Source organism: Labrus mixtus, chromosome 17 (genome assembly GCF_963584025.1).
Source record: "Labrus mixtus chromosome 17, fLabMix1.1, whole genome shotgun sequence".
In the NCBI taxonomy this organism is placed as follows: domain Eukaryota; kingdom Metazoa; phylum Chordata; class Actinopteri; order Labriformes; family Labridae; genus Labrus; species Labrus mixtus.
Window position 1 is genome coordinate 9,954,232 of NC_083628.1, and position 26,586 is coordinate 9,980,817.

Here is a 26,586-nt window from a genome sequence, read left to right on the forward strand (position 1 = left end):
AGTGAGAGCACCGACACTACCAGTCCGCCCCAGCTCGAGCCGGCCCCGGCTCCTCGTCCTCACCACCGCCGACAGGCAGGCATTATGTCTCAGCTGCTGAGCTGGCAGCGGCGGCCGCAGCAGCCAGAACACAAGGCCGGCCTATCGGCCAGCCGCTCTCTCATCTGGATGACATAAGATACAACGTTAACAGATCCCACCCTCCCCTCGCCTCCCTCCCCGATCTCTCTCAACAGTGCCAATGACCCTGAACTTCATATCCATACAAAAGTTCAAAAGGAGAGAAACCAGTTGATTATTGGGGTATTTCTCTGTATGCAAAGACGAGGTAGGGCAGCCATTGATCCCAGTCTGTACCAGTGTCATTTACAAACTTCCAGAGCATCTGCTTCAGGGTCTGGTTAAAGCGCTCTGTTAGCCCATCCATTTGAGGATAATATGTTGTGGTCCTAAGGCCCCTGATACCCAGTAACTGGTACACCTGTTTCAGCAAAGTAGACATAAAGTTAGTTCCCTGATCAGTTAATATTTCACAAGGGAAGCCCACCCTTGAAAATAACTGTACCAAACAGAAAGCAACCGCTTTTGCCTTCATGGATTTTAGTGGAAAGACTTCTGGATACTTGGTAGCATAGTCTGTTATAACCAGCATATAACGGTTTCTTGCTTTGCTTCCCTCTACAGGACTAACAATGTCCATCCCAAGTCGTCAAATGGGGTGCCAATAATGGGTAGTGGTTGAAGTGAGGGGTGTTTTAGCAGATGTTATTTGGCACTGAGGGAAAACTGAGCCCCATCTCTGCGCAGGCCAGGCCAGTGGAAATGGTTTTTAATGCGAAGCGTGGTTTTGTGTTTGCCCCGGTGGCCAGCCCAGGGAACTGAGTGCCTCAAGGTAAGTATGGTGTTTCTATCTGCTTGAGAAACACTAGCTGCAACGCTGACTCTGGTTGATGATAGCGGATGCCATTTTGCTCCATCGGATGGCGCGCGCCCATTCACACTGGATCCGTTTCTGGAACGTCAGCACAGCAGAGCGAACCCCACATCACAGGAGAAGTGAACTGCAAGATCACACAGGAATAAATAGAAAAACATACAAACAACATGTTGCTTTGTCTTTTTGAGGATGATTTGTTGTTCATTAGTTGCCTGTTTTGACGTAATGTTGATAAAGTCTGTATATTGTGTTTTATTTAGAAATTGACCAGATGCTCTGTGCGTTTCGTTGTCTGACATCCTGTCCAGGTTGTCATATTCTGTCCAGCTTGACGCATGCCTGCAGCGTACTCCGTCGATTTGAAGCGGATCAGAGCGTAGTGGCGTTGGGGTCACGCTCCGGAGACGGATCGCAGCGCTCGCTGTGTGAACACAATGATTGACTAGAGTGGCAGTTAAGTACAGCAGCGCACTACGCCTCACTGACGGACCACGACGAGCACAGAGTATGTGTGAATTGGGGCTAATAATGCATCAAATTCAGCCGAATGTCCTGCTAAAGGCTTTTATTTAGCCTATCATCAAGTTATAACAACTATTCTTTTTCACAGAGTGTCTGTTCCTCACTTCTTTTCCACTGGACTTAATGAAGTATTTCTGATTCTGATTTAAACATGATGTGTGAGGGTTAGGTTTGGGTTAAGCTTCCATTAAGATGCTGGGATTGCATTATGTCAACGGGGGTCCTCACATAGGTGTGTGTGTGCATGTATGACACCATAAATGTAAAATAAAGGAATTGTGCTCCTGTTCCGCTCAAAGAGACTTTAAGCACATCTTTAGAGCTTAAAGCTTAGTTTTCTTTAGTTTTCTTCAGATGAGAATGGTTAGTATTCGATAGGATGTGTGCTTGCCGTGGAGGAAAAGTTTGCAATGCATGGAGTGAAGTACATGTTCTGAACAATAGCAAGCCTTCTGTCGGGTCAAGTAATAAAGTTGTTTTGGTTTAGCTTCCATATGAAAACTACTCATTTAAGCTCACCGACCAATCCTGTTTCATGACAGATATTCTTATATTGAATTTAAATCTTTAATATAAGGTTTTTAAAAAAAATAGAAAGACATTTCTGGTTATATTTTTTCAAGACTGATAACTTTATTTGGGAGTTTGTGAAAGGGTTAATACACAAATCACCACCACCTCAGAACCATTAACTTGAATACTTAACTTTACCGTGTTTAGGTTCTAACTGCACCAGAAATGACAACTGGTTAGTTTGTGTGTCGCTACTTTGCCCAGGCCTTTGCCACTAATGTGCAATTAAAGTGTGCTCAAGTAAAAAGAAGGGCTTTTTTCTATGCAGAGTAAGCATACAGCTCTCTCTGCTGATGGAAATGATGTCAAATATACAGTTACACAGATTCACACATTATCATAACAAGTCGATTACTTACGTTTATTCATGGATTACATGTTTGTAGATTTTAAATCATGTGTGATTGTCCTATACAACTCCAATCTGTAAAAGATTGATTTGTATACATGATCAATACTGGGTCAATACTAGCCATGGCATGTCAGTTCTACCTATATATATATATATATATATCTCCTTTGCATTGTGACTCATTCATTAATGCACAGGGAACAACAATATTCAACTATTATTTACAGTGGTACAAAAACTTTCACGCCCATGTCCATATGTCTATATGAGGGACATGTTAGAGAGTATTCTAAGAAAGTATTTTCAAAACTACTTCATTAAGTTCACATTTTATTTTACAAGTAAAGTCATAGGCAATGCCCTGAGAATAGTATGTCTCAACAGATGAATGTGCTTCTCAAATAATGCATGAAAACAAGAGCATAATGGGCCTTGTACGAGGCTTTATGAGAGAGTCTGCATCATCTGCTGCTTGCTTCATATCGTATTTTAAGTGTTTCACAGTTTCCTGTTATTCACAGTCAATATAACACGAAAAAATAAATTTATAGACACCGTTCTCCAATAAAGCATGTTTTTTTTCAAGAGTACTGAGTGTTTGAAATTTTCTTCCACAGTAATGTCTTTAGGTTGTTAAGGACTAGTGAGTGATGCACCTCCATCTGGCTTGCCAGACCGCTGAGTGTCACACAGGTGCGTAGCTGCTTCTCTAGATCTCCACGGAGGTCTGAGGGGGCTCCAAACAGCAGATAATCCTGCAAAAGCACACACACCTTTGCAAGATTGGGCTGCACGACCTCGGTGTTACACTGCTTCACGAGTCGGTCACAGGTGGCCGTACAGTCCTGGCCATAAGTACAGTCTGCGTTCGTCTCACACCGCCGCCCCCGCAGATATCCCCTAACGACTGCCTCAGAGGCAACACTGCGCAGGTTGGCCATCTTGCAGTCATACTTTGCGTTGTAGCCCACGTGACGATGGCTGGCGTCACATATGAGGAAACTCCCGTAGGAGCCGTGGAAGACCTCTTCCACAAACTCCAGCAGGCCGATGGTGATGCGCGCCCTGCGGGGCCAGGACGGTGCCAGCCAGTGGTTCAGGCTGGAGCTCAAGGCCTCAGGAACCACAGCCTGCAGGTAATGAGGAACCTCCAGCCTGTAGAGGGAGCTGTGGCCCACACGCTCGGTCACATACAAGTCTCCACAGAAGCCCAGCAGCTTGGCCGTGTGCTCCTTTTCCTGCAGCGCCACCATCAGGAGGAACTCATTTATCTGGAGAAGAGCCCAGATGGACTTGGCCTCTGCCAGAGACACTTTGCCATCCTGGTTGACATCAGCCATGATGATGACCCTGTCCACCAAGGTGCTCAAAGACGGCTGCTCACCAAGGTTAGCCTGCAAAAAGAAGGGTGACATAATAAATAAAAATAACAACTAATTATCTTGATGATAGATTGGGAATGATATCTTATATGATGTAAATACTTATAGTATAGACCTTAAGAAAACTATGCAGCATCTCTTTGAATTCGTCCATGGAGGTTCCACGAGTGGGTTTGTCGAATAAAGTCATCTCCTGCCTCAGTACAGAATCAGGAGCGCCTTCAATCTTCACTGGATCCTCAAGGCCACATTTTATTACAACAGGCCTCTCCTTCCACAGTCCACTGTACACCTACAGGTACAACAAGTGAGAACAGTAAGAAGTAAGAGTACAGTATGTATGTAAGTTTGTTTTTATGTGATACAACAAAGCTAGTAGTAAGGAGTTTTTTATAACCTTAAAATTCCAAGCATGTTGAGTTATATTTCAAAATAAAACGTGCATTTATTTACAGTCATTAAAAAGTCTGTTTCTGGTAAGCGTGTTTGGATCTTAAATAAATGTAGACATTTTTCTACTTGGTTTGGTTTGAAAGTGTTTTAGTTAGTTCATGGGTGTGGTTTTTTTTTTTTTTTACCTGATAAGTGGAGGAAGTGGACATACAGCGCTGTAGAGTCAGAGTTCTCTGATCACACAGAGCCTTGCAGGACGAGCCTGATATTATGCCTCTTCTGTAGTGATCACACTGCAACACCAAACAGAACATTGCATCGCATAAACCACAAGAAACAGGTGCTCCTCCAAGTGTCTTGTCCTCTTGCAAATTCAATACATCTACATCTAACACTTAAAAAAAAATGTGTTTATTTCCACCTCTCTGTGGTCTAAAAACAATAACCCAAACATCTGGTGGAACAGATTTGCGTGTCCTTACCACACAATATCAGACAATGTTCAGGTGTGTAGTGTATTTGTAAAGCGGGCTTTTGAGGCCTGCAGAAGAGGTTCCTAGTTTGCACTTTGAAACAGAATGGAGAAAGCAGCTAACCTCTGATGTGCATGCCCATATGAAGCCACAACAACAGCTTGAATATGACAGCTTTGCAATATGCACAGTTTAGCTGTGAAAAGGCTCAAATCCTGGTAATCCTTCACCCCAAACAAGCAAGTCCTGCCAGATTTCTAATAACACATGCCCCGACAATTTACCTCTCCACTCAGTTCAGACCGCTCATGTTTGTAACAAGACTCCGAAAAACAGAAAGCAGCAACAGGCAAATCAAAAAATGTGTGTGTACCCTTCAAAAATCCCAGCTCATCAGCACTAATTCTGCTGACCACAAACGTGTCTATGTAATCATGCTAGCCTTCCATTTATGACATTGTCTGAAAACCAAGGCACACAAACTGTTAATCCACACTCACACAAGGTGTCCACACTGGATTATTTGTTTTAATGAGGTCACACAATTGATCTTTCATTATGCATGCCATTGAGTTTGTCAATGTCTCATTAAATGTCAGTCCTTGTTCTGTTTCGGGAACAGGCCAAACAGCTGGGCACAGCAGGAATAGTTTTGCTCATGGTGGTTTCTTTTTACCAGAATCAAAGGCCGCACGTATGAAGGAAGAAGCTAACCCGGTGCAACAGGATCATGCTTGAGGGTTATAATATGTGACTGTGATGATCTCCAAACTCCAGATTGTACTCATTTTGTAGTTCAGAGACCCTCGTCTGTTTTTCTTCTTCTGTGATCATTTTCTCTGTTTTCTCAGAGGGAGAGAGGATTGTCCTCAAGTGTTCGGTTCAGTTACATTCCCAATCCATCCTCTCAGTCATCATATTCTTTTGTGTGGATTTTTGTCGGTGATGTATAAACGTGTTATGTAGAAGCTGGAGCAGGCAGTAGAATTAACACAGAGGTTTGTGATCATCAGGTTTGTTTTAAGTAAATATATGATTTATATGGAATCCCTTTTGCCAGTTTTCCCCCTTTAGTACGAGTACCCTGTTGAAGATGTCGGCATTACATGTTTTCGGCTACTTAAAAAAATCCTAATTTATTCCTTTCTTTTTTGATTTTCTTTTTGGAATTCTTTCATTTCCCAGAATTGTACAATGACTGCCGGTCTTCTTATCATATATATTTCCTTTAACTATCGGGGGAAATGTTTTGTTTCCTGCTAGCTTAAAGCTACACTATAGTTAGCTTACATATGTCAAGAATATTTACTTTAACTGTGTAGAAACTGGAGTTCACAGGAATATGAACATGGGCGTGATATGTTTATCAGAAACTGATATGATGTGGATTGTTGTCTGCTTTTATTGTTGTTGTTTTTTTAATAATAATACTTTTGTGGATGCAGTTAAATGTGTGCTGCACTTGAAGTCCAGGGACAAATTTCACAAAGGGGACAATAAAATGTATCGTATCGTCGTAAGCTATTGTCAACTATAAAGAGATCCCGATGTCACAGTGTCTTTTCATTCTAATGAACGCTGCACACCCTTTTGTCACTCCTCTCTCTTACAGAAGACAGACGTCTTGGTCTCGTCCTCTTTCCTTTGCTTTCAAATTTTGAATATTATTTAAATGTCTCGAAATTTGACTACAGAAGCTGGAACATTATCTCCCAGCCTGTGTGATCCGGTTTCTGCACTTCTGAGACCACAAATTAGCTGCTTTTAAATCCACCTCACTCATGGTCAAAAAGTGTTGTAAAAAGTGCCAACGTGCATGAAATATAAGAATGGTGCACAGCCGGACAGTCTTAGGACAAATTGCACTGCATGTTCTTTTTCTGGGTTGAAAACAAATCAATGTCGTATTGATGTGCTATTATAGCTTTCCCTCCATTATTGAATTTGGTCTTCCTGTGTGGGTTTTATATTTAACTTGTTGTTAGGGGTCCTGGGTGAACTGAAATCTGATCTAGAATATTCTCTTAAATAAACCCTCTAACTTAGCAACACAATATTCAATCAATAACGGCTGTAAGAGATGTTAATTCAGCAGAATTTGAGGACATACATTCTTACTCCATGAATTTCTGATGAAAACCATCACCCTGGCGAAGTTTTGAAACTGCTTGTCATAATATTGAGAGGCTATACTTACAATGACCATATGGCAGACGTGCCCGCGGCACAGTTCAGAGTAAGAGGCGTACTGCATGTAGATGACCCAGCTGGCAATGAGGATGCCCAGCCATGCCAGGAGAAGGTACTTCACCTTGATGGCTGGAAGTCGACTCTTTGTCGGGTTTCGATGGAAAGAGACAGGCAGGGAGGAGAATGAAAAAAAAAAAAAACAAACAGATGATGATTTATCATTCACTCAATCAACACAACATGATGTGCTCTTTGTGGACACATTATTAGCCAACAATATTCCCCATCTAATGGTAGGCAACTATACTGTACATTACGAAATGTACTCAAATCTGTACAAAAGGTGCAGTCTTTGCCATCTATGTGTAACGATTTTTTTTTAAACAATTAATCAAATAGAGAATACTGAATAAAGTGTCAAACATTTGAAAAAGCTGTTCGTCATAATTTATTAGAGCCAAAATAAACCTGTACACTTGTCATACAAATATATATATTTTTTAAAAAAAACAGCATCTCATTGAAATGTGAATTAAACACCAAAACCAAAACTGTTCACTATTAACACATTTTTGGGATTTTAGTTGTTAGATCGACCAACCGATTAATCGTTATACCCATTACATGTACTGGATTTATTTGTATCTTTTAGGCCTGCACGACAACAAATGAATGACCAGCTGATCATTCGACCTTAAACTTGATAAATATCTCGGTTTTACAAGTACCCTACACCATCTCTCACGACATTCTTGATGCGTGTTACTAGAATCTCGCCGTGGCGCAGATGTTCTGTTCTGGCAGTTTGACATTCACGCACACGGCGAGGAGGATCCTGTTGGAAACAAAGGCAGACTGACATCATAGCCTACCTGCAGACCTTTAGACAGAGGGCAGAAGAGCACCAGATGAACCAGTCTCCGCAAAGCCCTGGGCATCATGAGCGACTTGGTGAGGATGTGGCGGAGCGTGAAACCAGAGATCTCTGTCAGATCACATCCCTGCTGAAAACCTGCGCCATGCGTCGCAAAAATAACCCAAACCAGCGTCTACTTATTAATCGCATCATATGCCATGTGGTGTGTCCTTTGTAGCTCGTGTGTTAACTGCCAACACGCCACAGTGACGATCTTTAAGGGTTGTTATCCAATTTGTCAACACAAATATTTCGCCGAGGAAAAAACACGCGTCCTTGAAATTGAGCAATTTCGGATTTCTGCTCCATATGCGCGACTATATTCAGAGCTTCAGCCCCGAATAATAAAAAAAAAACAAAAGAACCTCCTCCTTGGCTTTGGCGTCCAGCTGCGATCACCCGGCCAAGCCGATCAACGGAAAAGCTGTTCCTTCATGATCTAATCAAATCAAACTAGACACAATTGTGAAACCGAAAAAAGAAAAGCCCGACGAGCACACACAATCTCTGTTCCCCAGCGACTCATCTCTGCGCTCCTTTAAAGGGAAAGATGCGAGATCTCAGCTGTGAGATGATTTTTTATTTTCACTGCCGACATAAATCTCGCCTGGGCTTCCTGTCCTTCTCTTCCTGCCAGGAGGAAACACACACACAGGCTGTTACAGGCAGACACCCTGTGAAAACACATCACTTAATAAGATTTATTAAGGCCTACTATTAAAGGAGGCGATCGCTTATTATCTCTGCACTGTCCCCGTTTGAACTTTAATGAATATATCAGGATACTCCTATAGGATTGACAAAATATTTAAATCCCTTATTACTGGTTATTTAGATTCTAGTGGATAGAAGAACAATTAAAGGTCTTTAAATTCAATATACATGATCTTTTAAATTTCATTTAATTTTTGTATTCATAGTTTTGTCTTGAATATGCAAAAAAATCCATCATATTTTTGTGGTCAGGTAGGCTTTGTGGAAACCAAAATAAAGGATAATCTTATTTCATGGTATCTAACATTAGATCTCAGATGAATCAGTCAGCTCATACAGCAGCTTACTTGACATTTGAATCAATGAGGCACAGCTGAATATATTTGGCACATTATTGAAAAATGAAAACTAAAGGTTAAACATGTTGTGATTTATTATTGACCTTTTACTGAAATAGAAAACATATGCATAAAGTATTGTCTGATCTCGGTTTTACATATAATATTATACAACAATATCAGAGGAAAAAATAGAAAAGGAATTTAAAAAGTACAAAATCGGAGTAGCCATAAAAAAACAAACAAACATTACTGTAAACAAACATACTGACATTTTAAATGTTATTTTGAAGTCGTTGAGAAGACAAATCTTTTTCAACATGTCTTCAAGATATACATATCATCCGATATCGTCCAGTGTCTTTGTCTACAACTGCAGAACCATCCTGTGAAGACAAAAAAGATCAAAACTTTTCATTGTGTTTTAGTTACATATTTAACCAAAGGTTTTTTTTTTTTTTCCAAATCTGATCCGTTGGTTAACTATCACTCCAAATCTCAATTTGCATCACCTGAGCAGTAATCCTGGTATACTGGTTTACAAAAACAGCTATGGTCAGAGATCCATTTTTCACACATACATTCAAATCTGGAATGAGATCCCTTATTATATCAGGACAACAGCCTGCGTTTTACATTAGAAGTAAACACCACCTGATAGACGGACAATTCTTGTAATCACTGATTTAACTTATATCTGTTCATTTCAGTTACACCCCCCACTCCCATTCTCCATTCTGAATGTCTGCGATGCTGTTCCATCTGATGTAATCTTTGCTTTTATATGCTGCAGAACAGGAACTGAACAGAGTCAGGCCCGTCTAACTGTAACTTTTGTAACGTTCCTGTTAATATTTTATTGTATAGTAATAATAATAAACTAAAGGAAATTAAACTGCTGCCGGAATTAAATGCAAATGATAGTTTACAGCTTTAATGCTCTGCTGCCTTGTGACACAGGCTCAAACACGAGTCACAAAGTTGGACAAGAGAAAACACAGGAACAAACTTTGTCCAAGCAAGTTAGCATGAACTCTTACCTCAACAGTGCTGCTGCTCCACAGGTTGATCTGGTCCATCAGAGGTACATCCATGCTCTCTATTGGTACAAAAAAAACCAATGTTTTTACAAATCTCAATGTGACTTATGTTTTCCCATTACAGAGTAGTTAACCAGCTGAAAGTAGGACTTTTTTTTAGTCAAACAGAAAGGAACTACAAGGAAATACAATTCCAGAGAAAATTAAAGCCACCACCCAAAAAAGAAAAAGTTGGTGATGTTTCACAGTGGTGGAGACTTTCTTGACCAGGACGGTCAAACTGGGACCCGACTGATGCAGGGATGGAATGACGTATGTCAACAAACACACAGATGATAAGCATTATTTAGCCTTTCTATCTGAACTAATAATATCCATGTTAACTAAAAACTCCTTAGTTTAATAAACAAGAAAAGTGTGTAAAACAAAAATGTGCAAACCTCACTCACTGTCCTTCTCTGACTGACAGGATTGATGTTTGTGCTTCAGATAAACATGGTTTATCCCTGTTAGGCTGTCATGTCATGGGAATACAACATCTTTGTGATAAACTAAATATCTGGCCCGGTTCCTTACCCAAAGTCCACCACGCAGAGGAAATTGAGCCATCGTGAGCCAGTTTCTTACTGTCTGCCCGCTCATTGCACAACAGAGACACTGCAGTCAGAGTTGAGTCTCAAGGGGCAATTTTATCCCTGATGCTGAGTACAATTAAACCGACACCAGTTACCATTCTCTTGAATGCAGACGTCTCAATGTCTGACACCAGCTCCTCATGAGGGAAAAATCCATGCATCATCATAAAATTGTATTTGCACTTCAAGAACAAGAGCAATATATAAAAAGACTGAGGAGGCTTTACTCAAAACTAAATCACTAAAATTAGAATATGTTTTACATACCAGCAATCATCGTCTGCGGTCCATTAACTATTGGAATCCATAAAGCAGCGCTGAGGGCCGCATCTGGCCCTGTATTTGGCATGGTGGTCACATATCATGGTGCATTCTGCTTAGGCCAAGTGTGACTATGATTGGGAAAATATGAATAACATTACAAAACGCCATGTCACACATTTCCATACAAAAGCATGAATCTTCTGTCGATTGTTTCATTCACCACCAGTACATTTCTTCTCAAATTGATTTTGGAGTGGACCACTTGTGAGCAATTCAGAAAATGATTTTTACTTTTGTTAAAGTCCAGAAAGCTGATAATCATTTGAGAATGTTAAAGACTGAATGAAAAAAAAAAGGTTTCTGTTTTTCAATTTTTGTTTCTGTCTCTCCTTTTAGAGTCAGATTGCATAAATATGGAGTTTGGATTGTAGGACTTTTGATGGGCATGTTCCCTACATATCATAGGTCAAGTTATTTATTATTTGAATCTCTAAATGATTACTGTGTGGAAAAAAATAGTAAGTTTTAGCTATGTTTTTAAACATTCATACATTCATTGCGTCATTTAGTGTCACACTATTATTATAGGACAGGAGGCTCTCAGCAGGGGGCGGCAGTGACGTGTGCACCAGCTTATGAAGCTTGGAATGTATTTTTAACTTGTTTTTTTACATTTCAAAATATTTATCCCGACCAATTATTAGTTAGAAGAAATTTAACTAAATCTGGGGACGTGTGTGAAATAAGATATTAAATGACACCTTATAGTTTAATACAGTTTTGGCAGGACTGACAGGAATGCCAAATGTTCCTTCGAGCTACCACACCCACTATGACACTACTACAACACTGAAATATGAAGGAAAAACAACGTGGAAACATTGGATTAATGGGTCGTAATACAACGTTTGTACCCAAACATTTTCATGACCTGAAATATCCTGAAACTTAAAATAGCCTGTTGCTTGCCACGTGTAAGGAAGGGTTCACAAAAGCAGGAAACTATTAATCCTGTACGAGAAACAGACAATTGAAACAAGTATTTGGCTTAAAATAAACATCGACTGTGATTACCTCAACATAAGTTTGTTATATTAAACACAGTCAAATGGAAATGTGACACAAATGCGGGTCATTTTCTCAGTCTGTGCATTCCCACACATATTAAAATATACGGGGAATCGCTGTTTTGACAGTTCTACGTGATATTGTTCGATAAATTGCAGCAGTACTATCATGTCCTGTTTTGAAACACTCCCACTCACCGTTTTGCAGTCGCAGTGGATTCCCTGGTGGTGGTCGACGAGAAGGTCGTTACAGAAACACTTGTTGTGCTGCTACGGAATCCGAGAGCGACCAAACGTCATCAACTTCGCGAAGAACTACGAGTGGAGTGTTGGGCTTAAAATTGTGTGTTTCAAAACCCTTTCGTTTGCCTTTGGAATTCACTGACATATAAAAACGTGTTAGTATTGGGTAATAAATACCGCAGAGAAGCTTTCAGTAAACAGGATAAAAGTAATACTACTAATACAAACCATTTAATAGCCTGGATTTGGTAGCTTGAAATAAATTATAAGCTTTCTGGCACATTTGAAAGCCTCTATTTTATCGTACTGTATACACCGACATTTTTTTGTGATTTTGCTTACCCAACTTTTGAAAAGGAAAACTGCACCTCTTGTCAGGGCTGGTTCTGGCATGTCAAATACAGGTGGGTGGATACAAATTTCAGGTGGGCAATGTTGTAGCCCAGAGGTTACAAAATGGGAATAGATTACCACATTACAGAGTTTATTTAAATATAGTGTAGCACAAGAGAAAACGACGAAGGTGCGTGTACTCCCCAAGGACATTTTAAGTATCCAACACTAAATTCCCTGCATTCTGGTGATTATTTAACACTTGGAAATTATACTTATTCATAAAATATATGCTATCAGGAAATATGCTGTCAAGCAGTGATGCACCATCCAGATGAGTACGCATCTTTTCTGGATTATATATATTTTACTTAAGTGTTTGATAACTGCATTCGAGGGATCAATGCAATACATGTGTATATCTATATCTATATTTATCTCTACAGATAGATAGAAGAAAGATATCGGCATCAGATTTTTTCTCTTCCCAATATCAATATCGGACCCAAAAATACCATATTGGGCGGGCCATACTATTTGTTTTTCAAACTTAAAATTAGAATCTAGTTAATTATATAAACATTGTGTTATTATATGTAACCAAATTTAATTCAAATCTACTGGGAATACTTATTAGATTCAACAATAGAATAAAGTATCTGGCTGTGTGTAAGTGACTCGTCCACTGCTTGGTCGACAGCTGGTACTTCTGAAAGCACTTAATGTTATATCAGTGGTGTAACAAAGCTTAATTAGGACAACTTTCTTTTACATGGTCTTCATTGGTATATTAAAATAAAGATTGTAAAATTTAAACTCAAGGAAAATGATGTGTCACAAAAAAATGAGAAATGTGGAATACACACTTCAGATTTAAAAAGACAGCATCCTGGCATATTCAACACAGTCAGTAATGCAGATGCATGATGAAGTGATCCAGCACACACGGACGTGACGTTTAAATGCATTTTTAATGTCTGTTATTTTCTAGATAGATTACGTCATGAGCTTTTCGTGGGGGGTGCAGAAAGGCCTTGCAGTAGCTCCATTTGCTTCCTTTTGTCCTTGGCGCGGTTGATAGTCATCTTGAATAAGCGACAGTACAGCTCCATGGCGGCCGGAGTGTCATCATTCCCAGGCACCGGGTATGTCACCAGGCTGGGGTTGCAGTTCGAGTCCACCACACCCACTGTGGGAATGTTCATCTTTGCTGCATCTCTGATGCCCATGTGCTGCTGGAACACATTGTTGAGGGTGGAGAGGAAGACGATGAGGTCCGGTAAGCGGACTCCTGGGCCGTACTGGACGGGGGCATTGGTGAGAAGGCCACCTTGCCAGTACCGAGTGTGTGCGTACTCCCCACAGTCCTTAGCGGTGCTCTCCACCAGGTGGCCGAACTGACGCCTGCGGCTGACAAACAGGATGATACCACCACGATACGCCACATGTGCTGTGAAGTTCAGGGCTCGCTCAAGGTGCTCCACAGTCTGGTCGAGATCAATGATATCTTGGTCAAAGCGGCAGCCATACAGGTAAGGCTCCATGAGCCTTAGAAAGAGAAAGAGAATTCAAGATAGGTAAAAATGACTATATTAAGATAAGGATTGTAGCCCTTCACATTGGAGAACATAGTTTTGAATGTGATGTTTATACTACGCTTTGCCTATGGATTAACAGCAGAATATTTAACAATTCTGTAATTTATAATAATAATTTATACTTTATTGATCCCGCGAGGGGAAATTTGGTTTTACACTCTATCTAGTTAACATGCTACACAAACATAGGCCGAAATACACACACATGCACAAACAGGATCTTATGGACATGCACTAATGGAGAGGTCTCAGAGTGAGGGGGCTGCCCACAGTGGGCGCTCCTGAGCTGGGGGGGGGGGGGGGGGGGTTTAGGTGCGTTGCTCAAAGGCACCTCGGCAGTGCTCAGGAAGTGGACTGGCACCTCTCCAGCTACGGTGCTCTGCTCTCCTCTCAAGCTTATGGTGCTATATACATACACATACATAGATATACAGTGAAATGTTTGGTGCTTCCCCAGTAAAGTCATAAATAGAGACTGACTTTTAACAACCAGGTAACAAGTGTGTTGTTCAGCACTGACATTAAGAATTAAGAAGAGAAACAAGATCAACACCCTTTGTTATACACAACACAGTACGTCTGTAATGAAACATCCCTTAATGGGAGTAGTGATATCTATATATTATATAATATAATAATATAATATAATAATATAATACCTGTGTCTGCAGCCTTTTTTATGTCCCAGATGAACTCGGGCGTCAAACAGTTCCTTCAACGAGATGAGCTCTGACACACGGAAGTAGTCCGGCTTCTCAAGTGTCTGATTTATGATCTTTTCTGTGTGTGGAATAAATAATATAGATTAAAGTTCGTCTTAAACAATATGATGGGTTCAAGCTTACTTCCATTAGCTTACCTGTTAGGTCGTCGATTTGGGGTTGTTGGGATTTTACCGACGCTGCAGTGGCATATTGACTTCCACCACAGGAGTATCCTATTGTAACAGCCCGAGAGGGCCGCAGCCCACAAAGACCTAAAAGAACATATTGGTCAAAACAGCGGACTTAAACTTAAAACATTTTTGACTACATGCTAGCTTCTGTGCTGGCTATAGTCGTTAGCAGTAAACTAAACGACTATTTTGCCTTTCAGTAAGTACTGCATCACACAATGCAGTAAATGGACAGCAGGGCTACTGTTTTATCAAACACACCCAAAATTTCAGTTCATAACGTTGCTCTTTCTGAAAATGAAAATATAAGACGTGAAGATACCTTTCGCCAGAGCCCGAGCTGCCATGCTTGTTTGGAAGGTCAGCAAACTGCGCCTGCGCGGTGGAACGTCTTCTTCTTTGTTTACTGGCGCGTGTCAATTAGCGTTGTGTACTTTACCGCCACCTAGTAAGCTTGCCGGTTATTGGAGTATTAAGTACAAGGCTTTTTAAGCTCAAGTGAGAGTCACAGACAAAACCAGACTCTCATTTACAAAGATAGTTTATTTTCAAATCTAAAACTAATAACCGTTCTCGTTTTATTGAGCTAAAAAGGATACCAACATCCAAGAATACTCAATTGCTTTTCTTTCTACATTTAATACTTTAAATGAAGAGCTTATGAAGTTGTGCAATATCTATGTTTCTAAATGTGCAGTGATGTCACTGCAGCAAACATTTAAGCAGTAAAAAAAAAAAAAATGTTTTAAACAGTTATAATTCCACAGGACAGAGAAAAATGTTTCATTTACATTGTGATGACACGTTATTGTAATGCAATTTGTTCTGAATCCAATGATACCAATCATTTGGTAAAAATCTGTGTAGTTTTTTGAGATACAGCCATTTCTGTAACATACTATTTTTTGTTGATAGACGCAAGCATCAAGGTTTTTAAAATGTTCACAGAAAACTCTGTGTAGAAAGAGGTTCCTGTGATCACGTTCAAAAACTCTTTGAAACTTAAATACCAGAGAAACTCGAGTATGAATTAATAACGTCAAAATATTTCTCAATCAAACCATCTTCTTCCTGCTGTGGGCCCATGGGCAAGTCTTTTAAGTTTTAACAGTCACAACTAACTTAAAAACCTGACATTTGTAAACTCTAATACTTGAGCAGCAACATGAAAAAAATAATAAGAGACCAATGGCATAATACTGGGGTGGGTTCATGAGTTATGATTAACTTTTTAGCCAAAAAAGTGCAAAACAGAGGAAGTGCTTTATTGGCTTCATTAACAAGAACTGTGCACTTAAACATTCCTCATGGACTGTTACAATTTCTCTTACAACCGAGAGAACAAGGTGAGTACCATGTACTGCAATGCACTTTAGAAGAATGAAAACATTTCTATTAGCCTGAAACTTCTGACATTAACTTCTATAGAACTTGCAAAACCATTATCTAACAACCAAGACTGGAATATCAAACAAGATGTGCATACTTCCTGGAATGACCTGGTGCTTCATTTTCCCTGAAACGGACAGAAAATAATCTGAGCTGTACACATTTTTTATTTCACTGTGATCACTTACTGAGGAGACATCACCCAGATCCAGTGACATACCTGTTGACTTGGATGAACTGGAGCTTTCTTTTGACTCGCTGCACCTTGTTCTGCACAGGACCACTACCATGAGGAGATACCCCCTGAAAGCATCACGGACTATGTGGTTCACACTTTCAGACTCTGAACACTTATTTTTCTTAGTTATTTGTAGTTTTTCTTGAAGATGACATTTAAAAAAAAAACCCACAAGTGTTAGTGTAACACATTGCTTCATAAATGTACCTTCTTGCTTTTTTCAGCATGGTACCTCCTGTTGAACATCCTGCTCCTCTCCTCTGTGGTAAGAGCTATACAAGGTCTGAATGTGATGCCAGGGTCAATGGCACTGGACAAAGACCTGAGCAAGGCAGAGCAGGACACACATCAGACCGGTTCTTTGATTAACTTAACATTAATACTTCAAGACAAAGTCCATACTCAACCCAGTGACATTCACCTCTAAAGAAAAAACACCAGAAATGTTAACATCATAAAAACAGCTGTACATTTATGACAAAGACACATTGCTGCTAGGATTCCAGTCTTTATTACACAGATGCACTTAAAAGACACAGCAAAAGGTTTTTTTTTCTTTTCTGAAAGAGTGAAAGAAAACACCGAACATTTCTTACAAAATATTTACAAAACCTGGCAATGCACAGCATGTTCAGTCGTTTCTTTTTTTTTTTTTTTGATAAACAAAAATAAATAGCCTTTTTTTCACATATGAAATTCAAGAAAATGTTGACAAATGACAACGAAATGAATTCACTAAAATGTTAAGTTTAAGATGGAGAGGAGTTATAATGTGGCCTTTGAGGAATCGGAACAAAACCAGAGTCAGAGAAGTAAGTACAAGACTGTTAAGAGTGGCTTCAGAGCTTCAAAATTCCTGTTATTTGTTTATACCTTATAATAAAGTGAAGGCACTGTGCCTGGAAAACAAAAGTTTAGTAAGATGGAGTATAATAGTCTGAGTTAGTGAAGAACAGATACGAAGTTGTTCCTACCTTAGATTAACAAAAACGGCTGAGTAAGGGTAAGAAGTGTACGCCGTCCTTTAAACCCTGGTCTTTTCTCTTTGTGTGCAACATTTTTATAAGCTAAGTGAGTGGGTCCAGTGAAAAGCTCTGTTTCTCAAAGCATCGTTATTAGAAACTGTAAGCCGTTGACTTCTTGAAGTACATACCAGATATAAGTTGTGTATATTTATGTAATAGCATCAAAGATTAATATTGCTAAGGTGTTCTCCTCTGGTATATTAAATAGAGAAATCTAGCCGTTTATGAATGCATGTAACCTTATATCTTGAGTCATTGATCTGTTCTTTTTCTTATTACATATTAAAGGTATTAATCTCATTTTCTGCAATAAAGCATCCTGAATTTTGATAGTGGTCATACAGTCTGACTTTTGTACCAACGCATCACTGTATTGCTTTCAAAGGTTTGATGAGTGAATAAGCAAAAAAAACGTTTAATTGTGTTAGTTATAAAGCTGTATAAATGTACAAACACTTAAAAATGCCTGTGTTGATGTATGGTGTTGAACGTTCCTTTGAAAAATAAATGAATATGCTTGATAGTATCCTACACTGAAATGATAATTAGGGCACATTCAAGAAATGGACTGATATAAAACTGGATTATGGTGCTATTGGACAATTGGACCAACAGTAAATACTTACAACGTAGGAAAGCCCTGCTTCTTCTCTGGATTTCTCCTGTTGCCTGACTCACAATCTGCCTCATCAATAAATTCATCCTCTCTTCTTTCTAGATGTACTTCTTTATCATCTATCTTCACGCTCTCTTCTTCTCTTTTAATTTCACTTAGCAAGTCCACTCTCTCCTTTCCCTCGCTCCTTTCCCTGCTTCGAACCTGAACATGGTTGGTCCTATTAGATTCCAGTTCAACAAACACGCTTTTATCCTTAGATATGTGCACCATACTCTTGATCTCTCCCTCTATGGGACACTGTGACCGGTGGTCAGGTGCAAGGCTCCTTGCAAAGGAAGTCCTAGGATGCTGCCTGGCAAGCGATGAAAGATTTAAAACAGTGGATCTGTAGGTTGTATTTACGGTCGTCTCTGAAGAGCAGGGAAAATGTCCTCTGCCAGTCTTTGCAGAGGACCAAACAGTGACTGGAGTCTGTGATTTGGGGGTGATGACCCCACTTTGATATGACGAAGTCGCTGATGAGGTCTCGTTGATTCTAGAAGTGGTGATATGGAATTGAGTCTGATTAAGAGTCTTAGCGTCAGTGGGTAGTCCAAAGCTCTGACGCCACTTGATCGACTCAGAGCGGGAATGAGCAGCGCTGGGGCTCAAAACTTGTCGAACTCTTTCAGTTGGTGGTGTCACATCATTGATGTCATTTCTCCCAGCGCTAGGCCAGTTTGGCTCAGTTCTAGCGGCCCCGGCGCCATCCGCTGGCTCCAATAGACTGGGGCTGCAGGGCAGGACTGCGGACATACGTAATTGTACTCCAACAGAGGAGATGTCTGGTTCCGAACTCTGTGGCGTAGGAACAGGCTGATTACTTAGGGGAGACCTTCCAGAGAGAGGACTGGTACTATTTATTGGAATTTCAGCCAGCTGATATTCCTGTTTAATGTCTTTATTTTGAAGAGGGCTACAAGCAACATCAGTGCCATTCCTCAACACATCTTCATCTTTGCCTTTCTCTGCAGTGGAACCTTTAGCCTTGTCAGCCAGAAACCTTCTGATCTCTTGCTCAATGCTATCATCACTGTCTACTGCACTGCTATCTTCCTTGATCTGATGAGCAGTCTGAGTATGGAGCAGCAGGATGTCTTGACACTCCGTCGCTTTCAAATTCGCTGTTTCAACTTCATGCGTATCATGCGCTTTAATTTTGTCAGCTTGCTTATGTTGTAAAACTATCTTTTTACTCAACCCAGATTTGTCTTTCATGTCATCCTTACACTTTTGCACCTTTTTCAAAGCACTGCGCCTGGAAGTAGGATTTTGTTTTAACTTTTTGGGTTGTGAAGCATTTCCAGGCACAGGTTCTTCGTCCTTAAGGAACTTCCTTGATTTCAGCTTTAAATCTCTCGTTTTCTTCTTTGACTTCTTTTTTGTCTTGAGCAGGTCTTTTATGGCAGTGTCCAGGTCTTCGTCACTGTCAAGTGAGCTGCTTTTGTCTCCACTTTGCTCTTTCTCGTGCAGTCCAGCGAGGTTTTTTTGACTTCTCTGGCTTGCTTCTTTTCTGTGTGAAGGTTTAGGAGATGATTCTTTCACTTTGTTTTCCATCACCGAGGTGTTGGACAAGGTTTTGTCCCTGTGTTTTCTTCTCTGTGTCAAAGACAATCGGAGAGGTTTCTTCTGGGTTGCAACAGGCTTTGCTTCTTCTGGTTGATTTATACTATGAACCTCTTGAGTCTTATCAGAGGCAGATGGCTGTTGGTGCATTTGGGCTTTCTGCTCTAGAAATTTCCTGATTTCTTGCTCAATCCCATCCTCACTATCAATTGAGCTGCCATCACTTTCTTCTTCTTGGCCGTTATCAGCAAGGGAAGATTGCAGGGAAGATTCTGAAGGGGCATAACTGCTAAGGCCAACATTGTGATGGAAGGGCCCAGGCATAACAGTTTTTGAAATGTCCAGTATTGCCTCAGCACACATAAGCTCTGCTGTTGTATTAACCTTTGGGGGGGCAGACGTGTGAGTAATTGCCTCATTAGAACTCTCCATTTTTAGAAAAAGCAATCCATTTCCTTTAGCTTTCAAACTCTCTGAAAGTGTATTCTTGGGTACAGATACAGATGAAGGAGGTTGAGCAGCTTTCACGTCTTTCTCTGTTCTTGTCTTTTTCTTTATCAGTTTGCTTTTCTTCACGTTATCCATGCTTGTACTTCCAACAGCATGTATTAAGGATTTAGGCTGGTGCAAGAATGGCTTCAGAACACTTTTCTCCTTGAGTTGCTCAAGTTGGTAGCAACGAATAGCTTCTTCAATCCCATCATCACTAGTCGAGTCTGACTCCTCACTAAATTCGTGGGGAATGAAAGCTTCCCTTTTGATTTGCTGCTCCTTTTTCTCTAACTGGTATCTTTGAATGGCTTCCTCAATGCCGTCATCACTGCTTGAATCATTTGATTCGTCCTCCAAATAATAGTTGACTGGGCACTTTACTTTGTTGATGTGGCTGATGGTTTTAGAGGGGCTTTGTGTCTGCTCTTTGGGCAAGACTAAACTTTTGGTTGGTGTATCAAATTTCTTAACAGCATTTTCTTCTAAGGCTTTCTGTTTAATATACTTCTTTATAGGTATACTAGCTGGTGTTGGTGGAGTCTCAGCTTTGAGGCTTTTTGGAAACTGATTATTAGCAATCAAAAATGTGTTGCTGTCGGAGTCCTGTTTGGAAACTTCATGAGCAGGTGGGTTTTTCCTGGGAATTTTGGATGATTGGAGCATGCTATAGCAGGGTTCCGCCTTGCGCTTGTGACCATCCTTTTCCTTCAGGTATTCCAGTATGGCCTCCTCGATTCCTCTATCCACAGAATCATCACTGTCAGAGTCATTGCTCTCATGATTCATTGGGGACGAAGCATCTTCTAGTTGGTTTTCAGTGGGACCTTTAGTTTTGGACTTAGCTCCCATATAAGAACTCACTGCGACCTTGCAGGCTTTGGGATGACCTTCTTGTCCTGATAGCACATTTCCCTCAATCTCATCGCCCATCTCAAGTGAGGACTGGGTACTCCTAAGGCTCTCTATGATCATCTGGACCTTGTCTGAGATAGGTGTGCCTCTGGTGGACAACTCAGGGTCAGAGTCATTGAAGCAGATTGGAAGGCTATAGCCTCCAGGTGGGCCACATGTTCTCCATTCTGTTTGCGTCGCTGCGACAGGAGGTACATTCATCAAGTACATTCTAGTGAAGAAAGTTGAGGTCCTGGACACATTGGAGTGCTGCTGCCTCCGATCACAATCACATTGTTCAATCTGAGAAGAAAATAGAAACAGGGAATCAGTGACAGGCAGATTAATTGTGCATAATTGTATACTTTAGTTAGTTGGGTTATTTATAAATTTGTATTACTTAATGTAGCCCTTTTTGTTTAAAAAAAAGTTATTAAGAGAAAGAACAGAAGTTAAAAAAAGAACTGGTGGCTTATCTGTCCCTCTATTAAAGAGTACCAAGCGTGCCAGTGCCAGGTTGGCAGCTGTGCCCTAATTTCTGTACCAATTACATTAAGTTAACGGTGTAACATAGAAGCAGGTTAATAACATGTTTAACCAGTTGGGCATTGTCCCCAGAACATTCATTATTACATCACTACGTTGGATGTTTTTTTTAACCTCTCCTTGATGGACAACTTTGAATGGGCACTATCCAGCTGTGTATTTCAACACCGAACAAAAAATTATAGCTGTAACAAAATGAGCAATTAATCAATCAACGGTGGAAAAATAATTTAGTTTTTTAATGCAGCAATATCCCAATTTTATTCTTTCAATAAAAAGGTAAATGTTAAGAATTTTACTTTTCACTCAAGCAAAGAATGTAAGTGGTTTCATTTAATATCAGAAGGAGTTTTGAGGCTAAAATTAATGAGAGGAAAAAATTCTAAGATTACAATTACCATGTTGTACACTTTTTAACTTGAGGAAATAATAGACCTTTTCTACATGACTATGTGATTTGTTCTGTTGTGACTATGCAATGCTACATTGAAGGCTGCTTACCAAAAACTACTTTGACAATAAAGCAATTTCTTAGTGGTGTAAAGATAAACCAATCTGAATCTGTAACCTATCTCAACATTAAAAAGTAAATCAATCCGCAGAGGCCTGAATTGTTTAAAATGGACAACAAATGGCCAGGTTTCAAAGTTATTAACCTGCTACTATAACTGTTCAGCGTCTTTGATCTCGTGAGACTTTGAGTTTGACCTATTACCTATCATGAGAGGAATGTGAGTTTAGGAGTCTTGCCAGTTGGCCTTTTGGCTCGCGAGGAGAAAACACCAACGTCCAAAGTCGCAGCAGCAATATTCAGTTCTACAACATAGAAATCAAGTCATTTGGACTATGGAAGAAGAAAGACATTCCAAAATGCAGCCCATCTTTATACTGTGCAGAAAGGTGATTCAATTAAACAACAATAAATCTCACCTGTTGAGATGGCAGATGGTAAAATGAAACCTGTGCTAAAATGCTAACATCAGCAAGCAGTAGCCCAAACAGACCAGAATATCAAACACTTTCTCTGGCCACAACTCGCTGTCACTCAAAGTCCAGGGTCTATAGTTTGATATGGCTTGTTTACGACCTAATGGTGTTGTTGGAGGTGACTGCTTTTTTGACATTACATACATTTTAGTCTGGTTACAAAAAGACAAATACAGCAATTTCCTAAGAGCGTACCAAAAATATTAATCAGTTTAAGAACGAAGTTAAACTAATACTGTCTAATACAGAGCGAATGTCAATCTCATTCTGAACATCATGTACACTAATAAGTGACAATCAGAGACATCTTTTTTTGTCCCTTAATAATTTCAAAGTGTATTCATTATTTAATTCCTTATAGTTTCATTGGCTTTAATGTTTGCTTCTTGGAGGAATTAATTAGGCAAAGATAGATGTAGCCTACAGAAGAGCTAAGATTTTTGTGATGGGAACAAAATCTAAATCTTGCCCCAACTACCTGTCAAAGTGAGACACCTGAGAATGGGTGTGTTATAAAGACGAATAATATAGACACCTAATATACATCAAGTCTGAATATTTGTTTGTACAATGGGGCAATTCTCTTGTCTATTGGAAAAGTAATAAACACCCAATTTCTACACAGACAAACATTTCTAGTATGGATTAGTTCCAACAATATTGTAAACCTTGGAGTCCATGTGCACGCTACCATTTAAACAATTTCTAAATCAACCTAAATATTGTTTTCCGAATTGCTATTTTTGAAATAAAATAAAATAAAAAAAATAAATAAAAAGGGTTTATATAGGCACATATCAAAAACAGTTACGCCCATGCCAATATCTTGCCAGGCCAATATCAGCCAACCGATATCAGTCAAGCTGCAATAAAAAGTAGAAGTAGGCCTACTCCCTTTGCAGGAAGAAATGCAACTTTCAATCATTATATCATTAGGTAACATATTATTGGATTATTATTACTTATACTTTAATGTCTGAAGTGAATTTGTATTTTGTGAGGGTGGAGCTTTTTTTCTCCATTTTATAAAAAAAAAAACCAACATGAACTGTATCTCCCATGTATTTCATTCATACACTGTCTTAATGTCCTATGTTATTATCCACCACATTGGGTAATCTTAGTTTTAGAAATATTTTTGGGCATGTTTCAAGTTTTGTCTTTTAAACACAAAGTGGCGCTGTTTTTTTTTTTTTTACATCAGTGACACATTGTTACAAGCCTGCGGCTGGTTTAAAGTACAAAGACAATCTTTAGGCTACATGTGAAACGGAAATGTTACTCCATGCACCTGACAGCCAGGCACCGTAGATCTACATTGAGACTGCTGTGAGTAGCCTTTATGTTTAGAGTCGAGCCGTTCAATAGACAGTGGAGTGCCCACCTTGAAGAAGCATGCTTTCGGACATTACCTCAGCCGAGGAGGCGCTACACTGGAGCCTTTGCGAGCCTGCCGACCCCCTATTTAAACCCTCCCGTCCGGCAGTCCGCAGGGGGGGGAATGGGCAACCTGACTACAACTAAAACCTAAAAGTCACCAGACACCACCAACTCTTAACCAATGCCTCCAATGAACCTGCTGAAACGATAGCAAAATACGACTGACGCTACAGGAAGCCGGAGATGGTCACCAAAAGACGCCCCGCTGAAAATGTTACCGAGAAGCCCATAAACTGTGCTAAATTCGAAGCCCATCGTTGTCGTCAGCCAACTTAGTTTGTCATAGCAATGTGTACAAAGAAAGTTTTGTCACCATATATCAGGTTTTAGCATTTTAACTATTACATAACAGAACCTGTTGTCGCGTGTTTTTCCCCTTCCGGACGCTCCACTGGTTTCAACCGAGCAACCCCGACTGTCCCCGTAACCCTCTAGCGGCACGGACTGCACTGATGCCCGGCGTGCAGCGTTACGAGACTCCGCAGAGCAACCATGTTTCTTGGAACCGGCCACGGTTGTCAAAATCCGCGTTACTCTGTGGATATCGCCGCTAAATGTAATTCATATCCGTTAACGGTGCTATATAAAGGCAGTATTACTCAATTTTTGGCAAAAATGTACAAGATGGAGTTAAAAGGTTGGAGGGATAACCGTTGCTGGTCGGCGACTTGAAAGACACAGGCGGGCCTCCCGGCTGCTGCAGCCCCGGCATTTTCTCCGGCAAAGAAAGCCTTTGTATAGAACCCTCCTAGCATCGGCTATTTCTACACGGATTCAGCCACAAAACATAGCTGCATAAGTTTCACTCACCTCTGTGTGACACAAAACGCCAGTTACGGTAAGAGATTGTTCAGCGCAGCGTTTATTAGAGATGTTAGGAGAGCCGTCGACCGTCGTTGAGATATTTCGGTGTCCGTCACCAGCTCACTCACTCCGCCTGAAGCTCGCTCTGTCGAGTCCCCCTCCGCTCCGACTGCCGGGCGGACAAGCTTCCTTAAACCCCTGAGTTCAGCCAACCAGGACCCGTTCAAACATGGCAACGGCTATGCAACCGGAAAAAATAACAACGTTACATTGGAAATGAATTCATTTGACACAGGGACATTTAAAGAAATATAATGTGAAGTCGTGGTCGTATCTCTGCATCCTATTGTAAAAAACAAGTGTTTTCAGGAGAATAAGTGCATAGGGATTTAAAAAAAAAAATACTTCTTGAGTGGTAAACACATTAAAGACAGTAGACCTATACACCTTTTTTATAGCCTTAAAGCCTCCAGTTATCTTCCATATGGAATTATATGTTTTTTGTTGGAATAAAAATGATGATTTTCTGTTATAAAGTTTAGTTTCGATTTTATATCTGCTTTATTGTCAAGTTTTTTTCTGTAGCCTGACATCTGTATTAAGCTTCAAATAAGCCAGCTCTATGGGTTGCAGTCAAAAGACTTTCCATTGCCCAGACTAGAGTATCCACTTTACATGGTGTAGTTTCAATTTGATTAATGAAACCATTAAATTACAATTCAAGATTTAGGAAAATACATTATTTTTTTTTACATTTGATTCAGTTTCTCGGATATGATTAACCCACTTCTAATCTAAATGAATATATAGCCTACTATTGCCATGGTTTATAACAGTATAAAGCTACTTTTTTAAGCCAAAATACATTTTTATTAAAGGTCATATCATCAACTTTTCATGATATAACACTAAATCACAACAACAGCCATCTAAAAACATAACATTAAGAGCAGAAGTAGATATTATTTTGTATAATATTAATAAGAGAGAGTCGACTTAATCCACTGTTGAAAAAAAAAGAGGTAGTTATACGCACACCACATGGCCTATAGGTAGTCAGGCATCTGCCAGATGGACCGAAGGATAGAGGGATTGGGGGATAGGCAGAAAGTGAGAGAGACACAGACAGACAGATGGAAAAGCAGCAATATAAGATATATAAATTTGGACTCAAAGTGATAAAACTGATTCTATGTGTAACATTACATTAATAAACATCACCTGAATTATTTGTCATTGTATGTTCACTTTTTTATATCATGTACTAAACTTTTGCACATGACTATGCAAACCGGGCAGCTCTTTTTATATTCCAATTAAATATATATATTCAGATTCTGTTATTTATTTTAGCCTGTTCCATTAAATCTTCTTTACAGTACTGCAGCTGTTTACTTTGTTTCCTATTTTCATACTCAAGTTCCATTCTTACTCTTATTCACCAAAAAAAAGACATATCTCTTGTATGTGTGAACTTGCTTGGAATAAAAGACCAATTCTAATCCAGAGAAATAAAAACTATAAACATAAGTGTAAGTCACAATAATAATCACAGTAGTGGGAGACAAGAAGGTTCATGGCAGCAGGCGGTCCACAACAACAACAACAACAACAGAACTACCAAAACTGTGAGATGCGAGAGTGCGAAAATTAGATACAAAGTAACACCCATTTATGGAACATGA

At 39.8% G+C, this 26,586-nt stretch overlaps 3 protein-coding genes and 1 long non-coding RNA gene across 5 annotated transcripts; all 4 read right to left on the bottom strand.

The window, feature by feature from the left end:
- Positions 1 to 2,701: 2,701 nt before the first annotated feature.
- Positions 2,702 to 8,368, bottom strand: dipk1b (divergent protein kinase domain 1B). Of its 2 annotated transcripts, none has more exons than XM_061060947.1 (5): positions 7,695 to 8,368; positions 6,830 to 6,964; positions 4,345 to 4,452; positions 3,882 to 4,058; positions 2,702 to 3,778 (listed from the first exon to the last, which is right to left on the bottom strand). In XM_061060947.1, the coding sequence occupies exons 1-5, from the start codon at positions 7,761 to 7,763 to the stop codon at positions 2,966 to 2,968; spliced, it is 1,302 nt and encodes a 433-aa protein (XP_060916930.1). In that variant the 5' UTR covers positions 7,764 to 8,368; the 3' UTR covers positions 2,702 to 2,965. The 2 variants fall into 2 exon arrangements, with proteins under 2 accessions (XP_060916930.1, XP_060916929.1); XM_061060946.1 differs by lacking the exon at positions 7,695 to 8,368 and adding an exon at positions 7,556 to 7,688.
- A 499-nt stretch (positions 8,369 to 8,867) lies between these two features.
- LOC132991938 (uncharacterized) lies at positions 8,868 to 12,123 on the bottom strand. The gene is made up of 4 exons (XR_009676279.1): positions 11,995 to 12,123; positions 10,733 to 10,857; positions 9,831 to 9,889; positions 8,868 to 9,176 (listed from the first exon to the last, which is right to left on the bottom strand). It is a non-coding gene; the product is annotated as an uncharacterized LOC132991938 (long non-coding RNA).
- Positions 12,124 to 13,324: 1,201 nt separating this feature from the next.
- Positions 13,325 to 15,307, bottom strand: mrps2 (mitochondrial ribosomal protein S2). Its single transcript, XM_061061557.1, has 4 exons — positions 15,188 to 15,307; positions 14,830 to 14,946; positions 14,630 to 14,750; positions 13,325 to 13,920 (listed from the first exon to the last, which is right to left on the bottom strand). The coding sequence occupies exons 1-4, from the start codon at positions 15,210 to 15,212 to the stop codon at positions 13,374 to 13,376; spliced, it is 810 nt and encodes a 269-aa protein (XP_060917540.1). The 5' UTR covers positions 15,213 to 15,307; the 3' UTR covers positions 13,325 to 13,373.
- An 802-nt stretch (positions 15,308 to 16,109) lies between these two features.
- ppp1r26 (protein phosphatase 1, regulatory subunit 26) lies at positions 16,110 to 25,200 on the bottom strand. The gene is made up of 5 exons (XM_061061001.1): positions 24,908 to 25,200; positions 18,144 to 21,427; positions 16,700 to 16,814; positions 16,475 to 16,557; positions 16,110 to 16,381 (listed from the first exon to the last, which is right to left on the bottom strand). The coding sequence occupies exons 2-5, from the start codon at positions 21,353 to 21,355 to the stop codon at positions 16,333 to 16,335; spliced, it is 3,459 nt and encodes a 1,152-aa protein (XP_060916984.1). The 5' UTR covers positions 21,356 to 21,427; positions 24,908 to 25,200; the 3' UTR covers positions 16,110 to 16,332.
- Between the last annotated feature and the right edge of the window lie 1,386 nt (positions 25,201 to 26,586).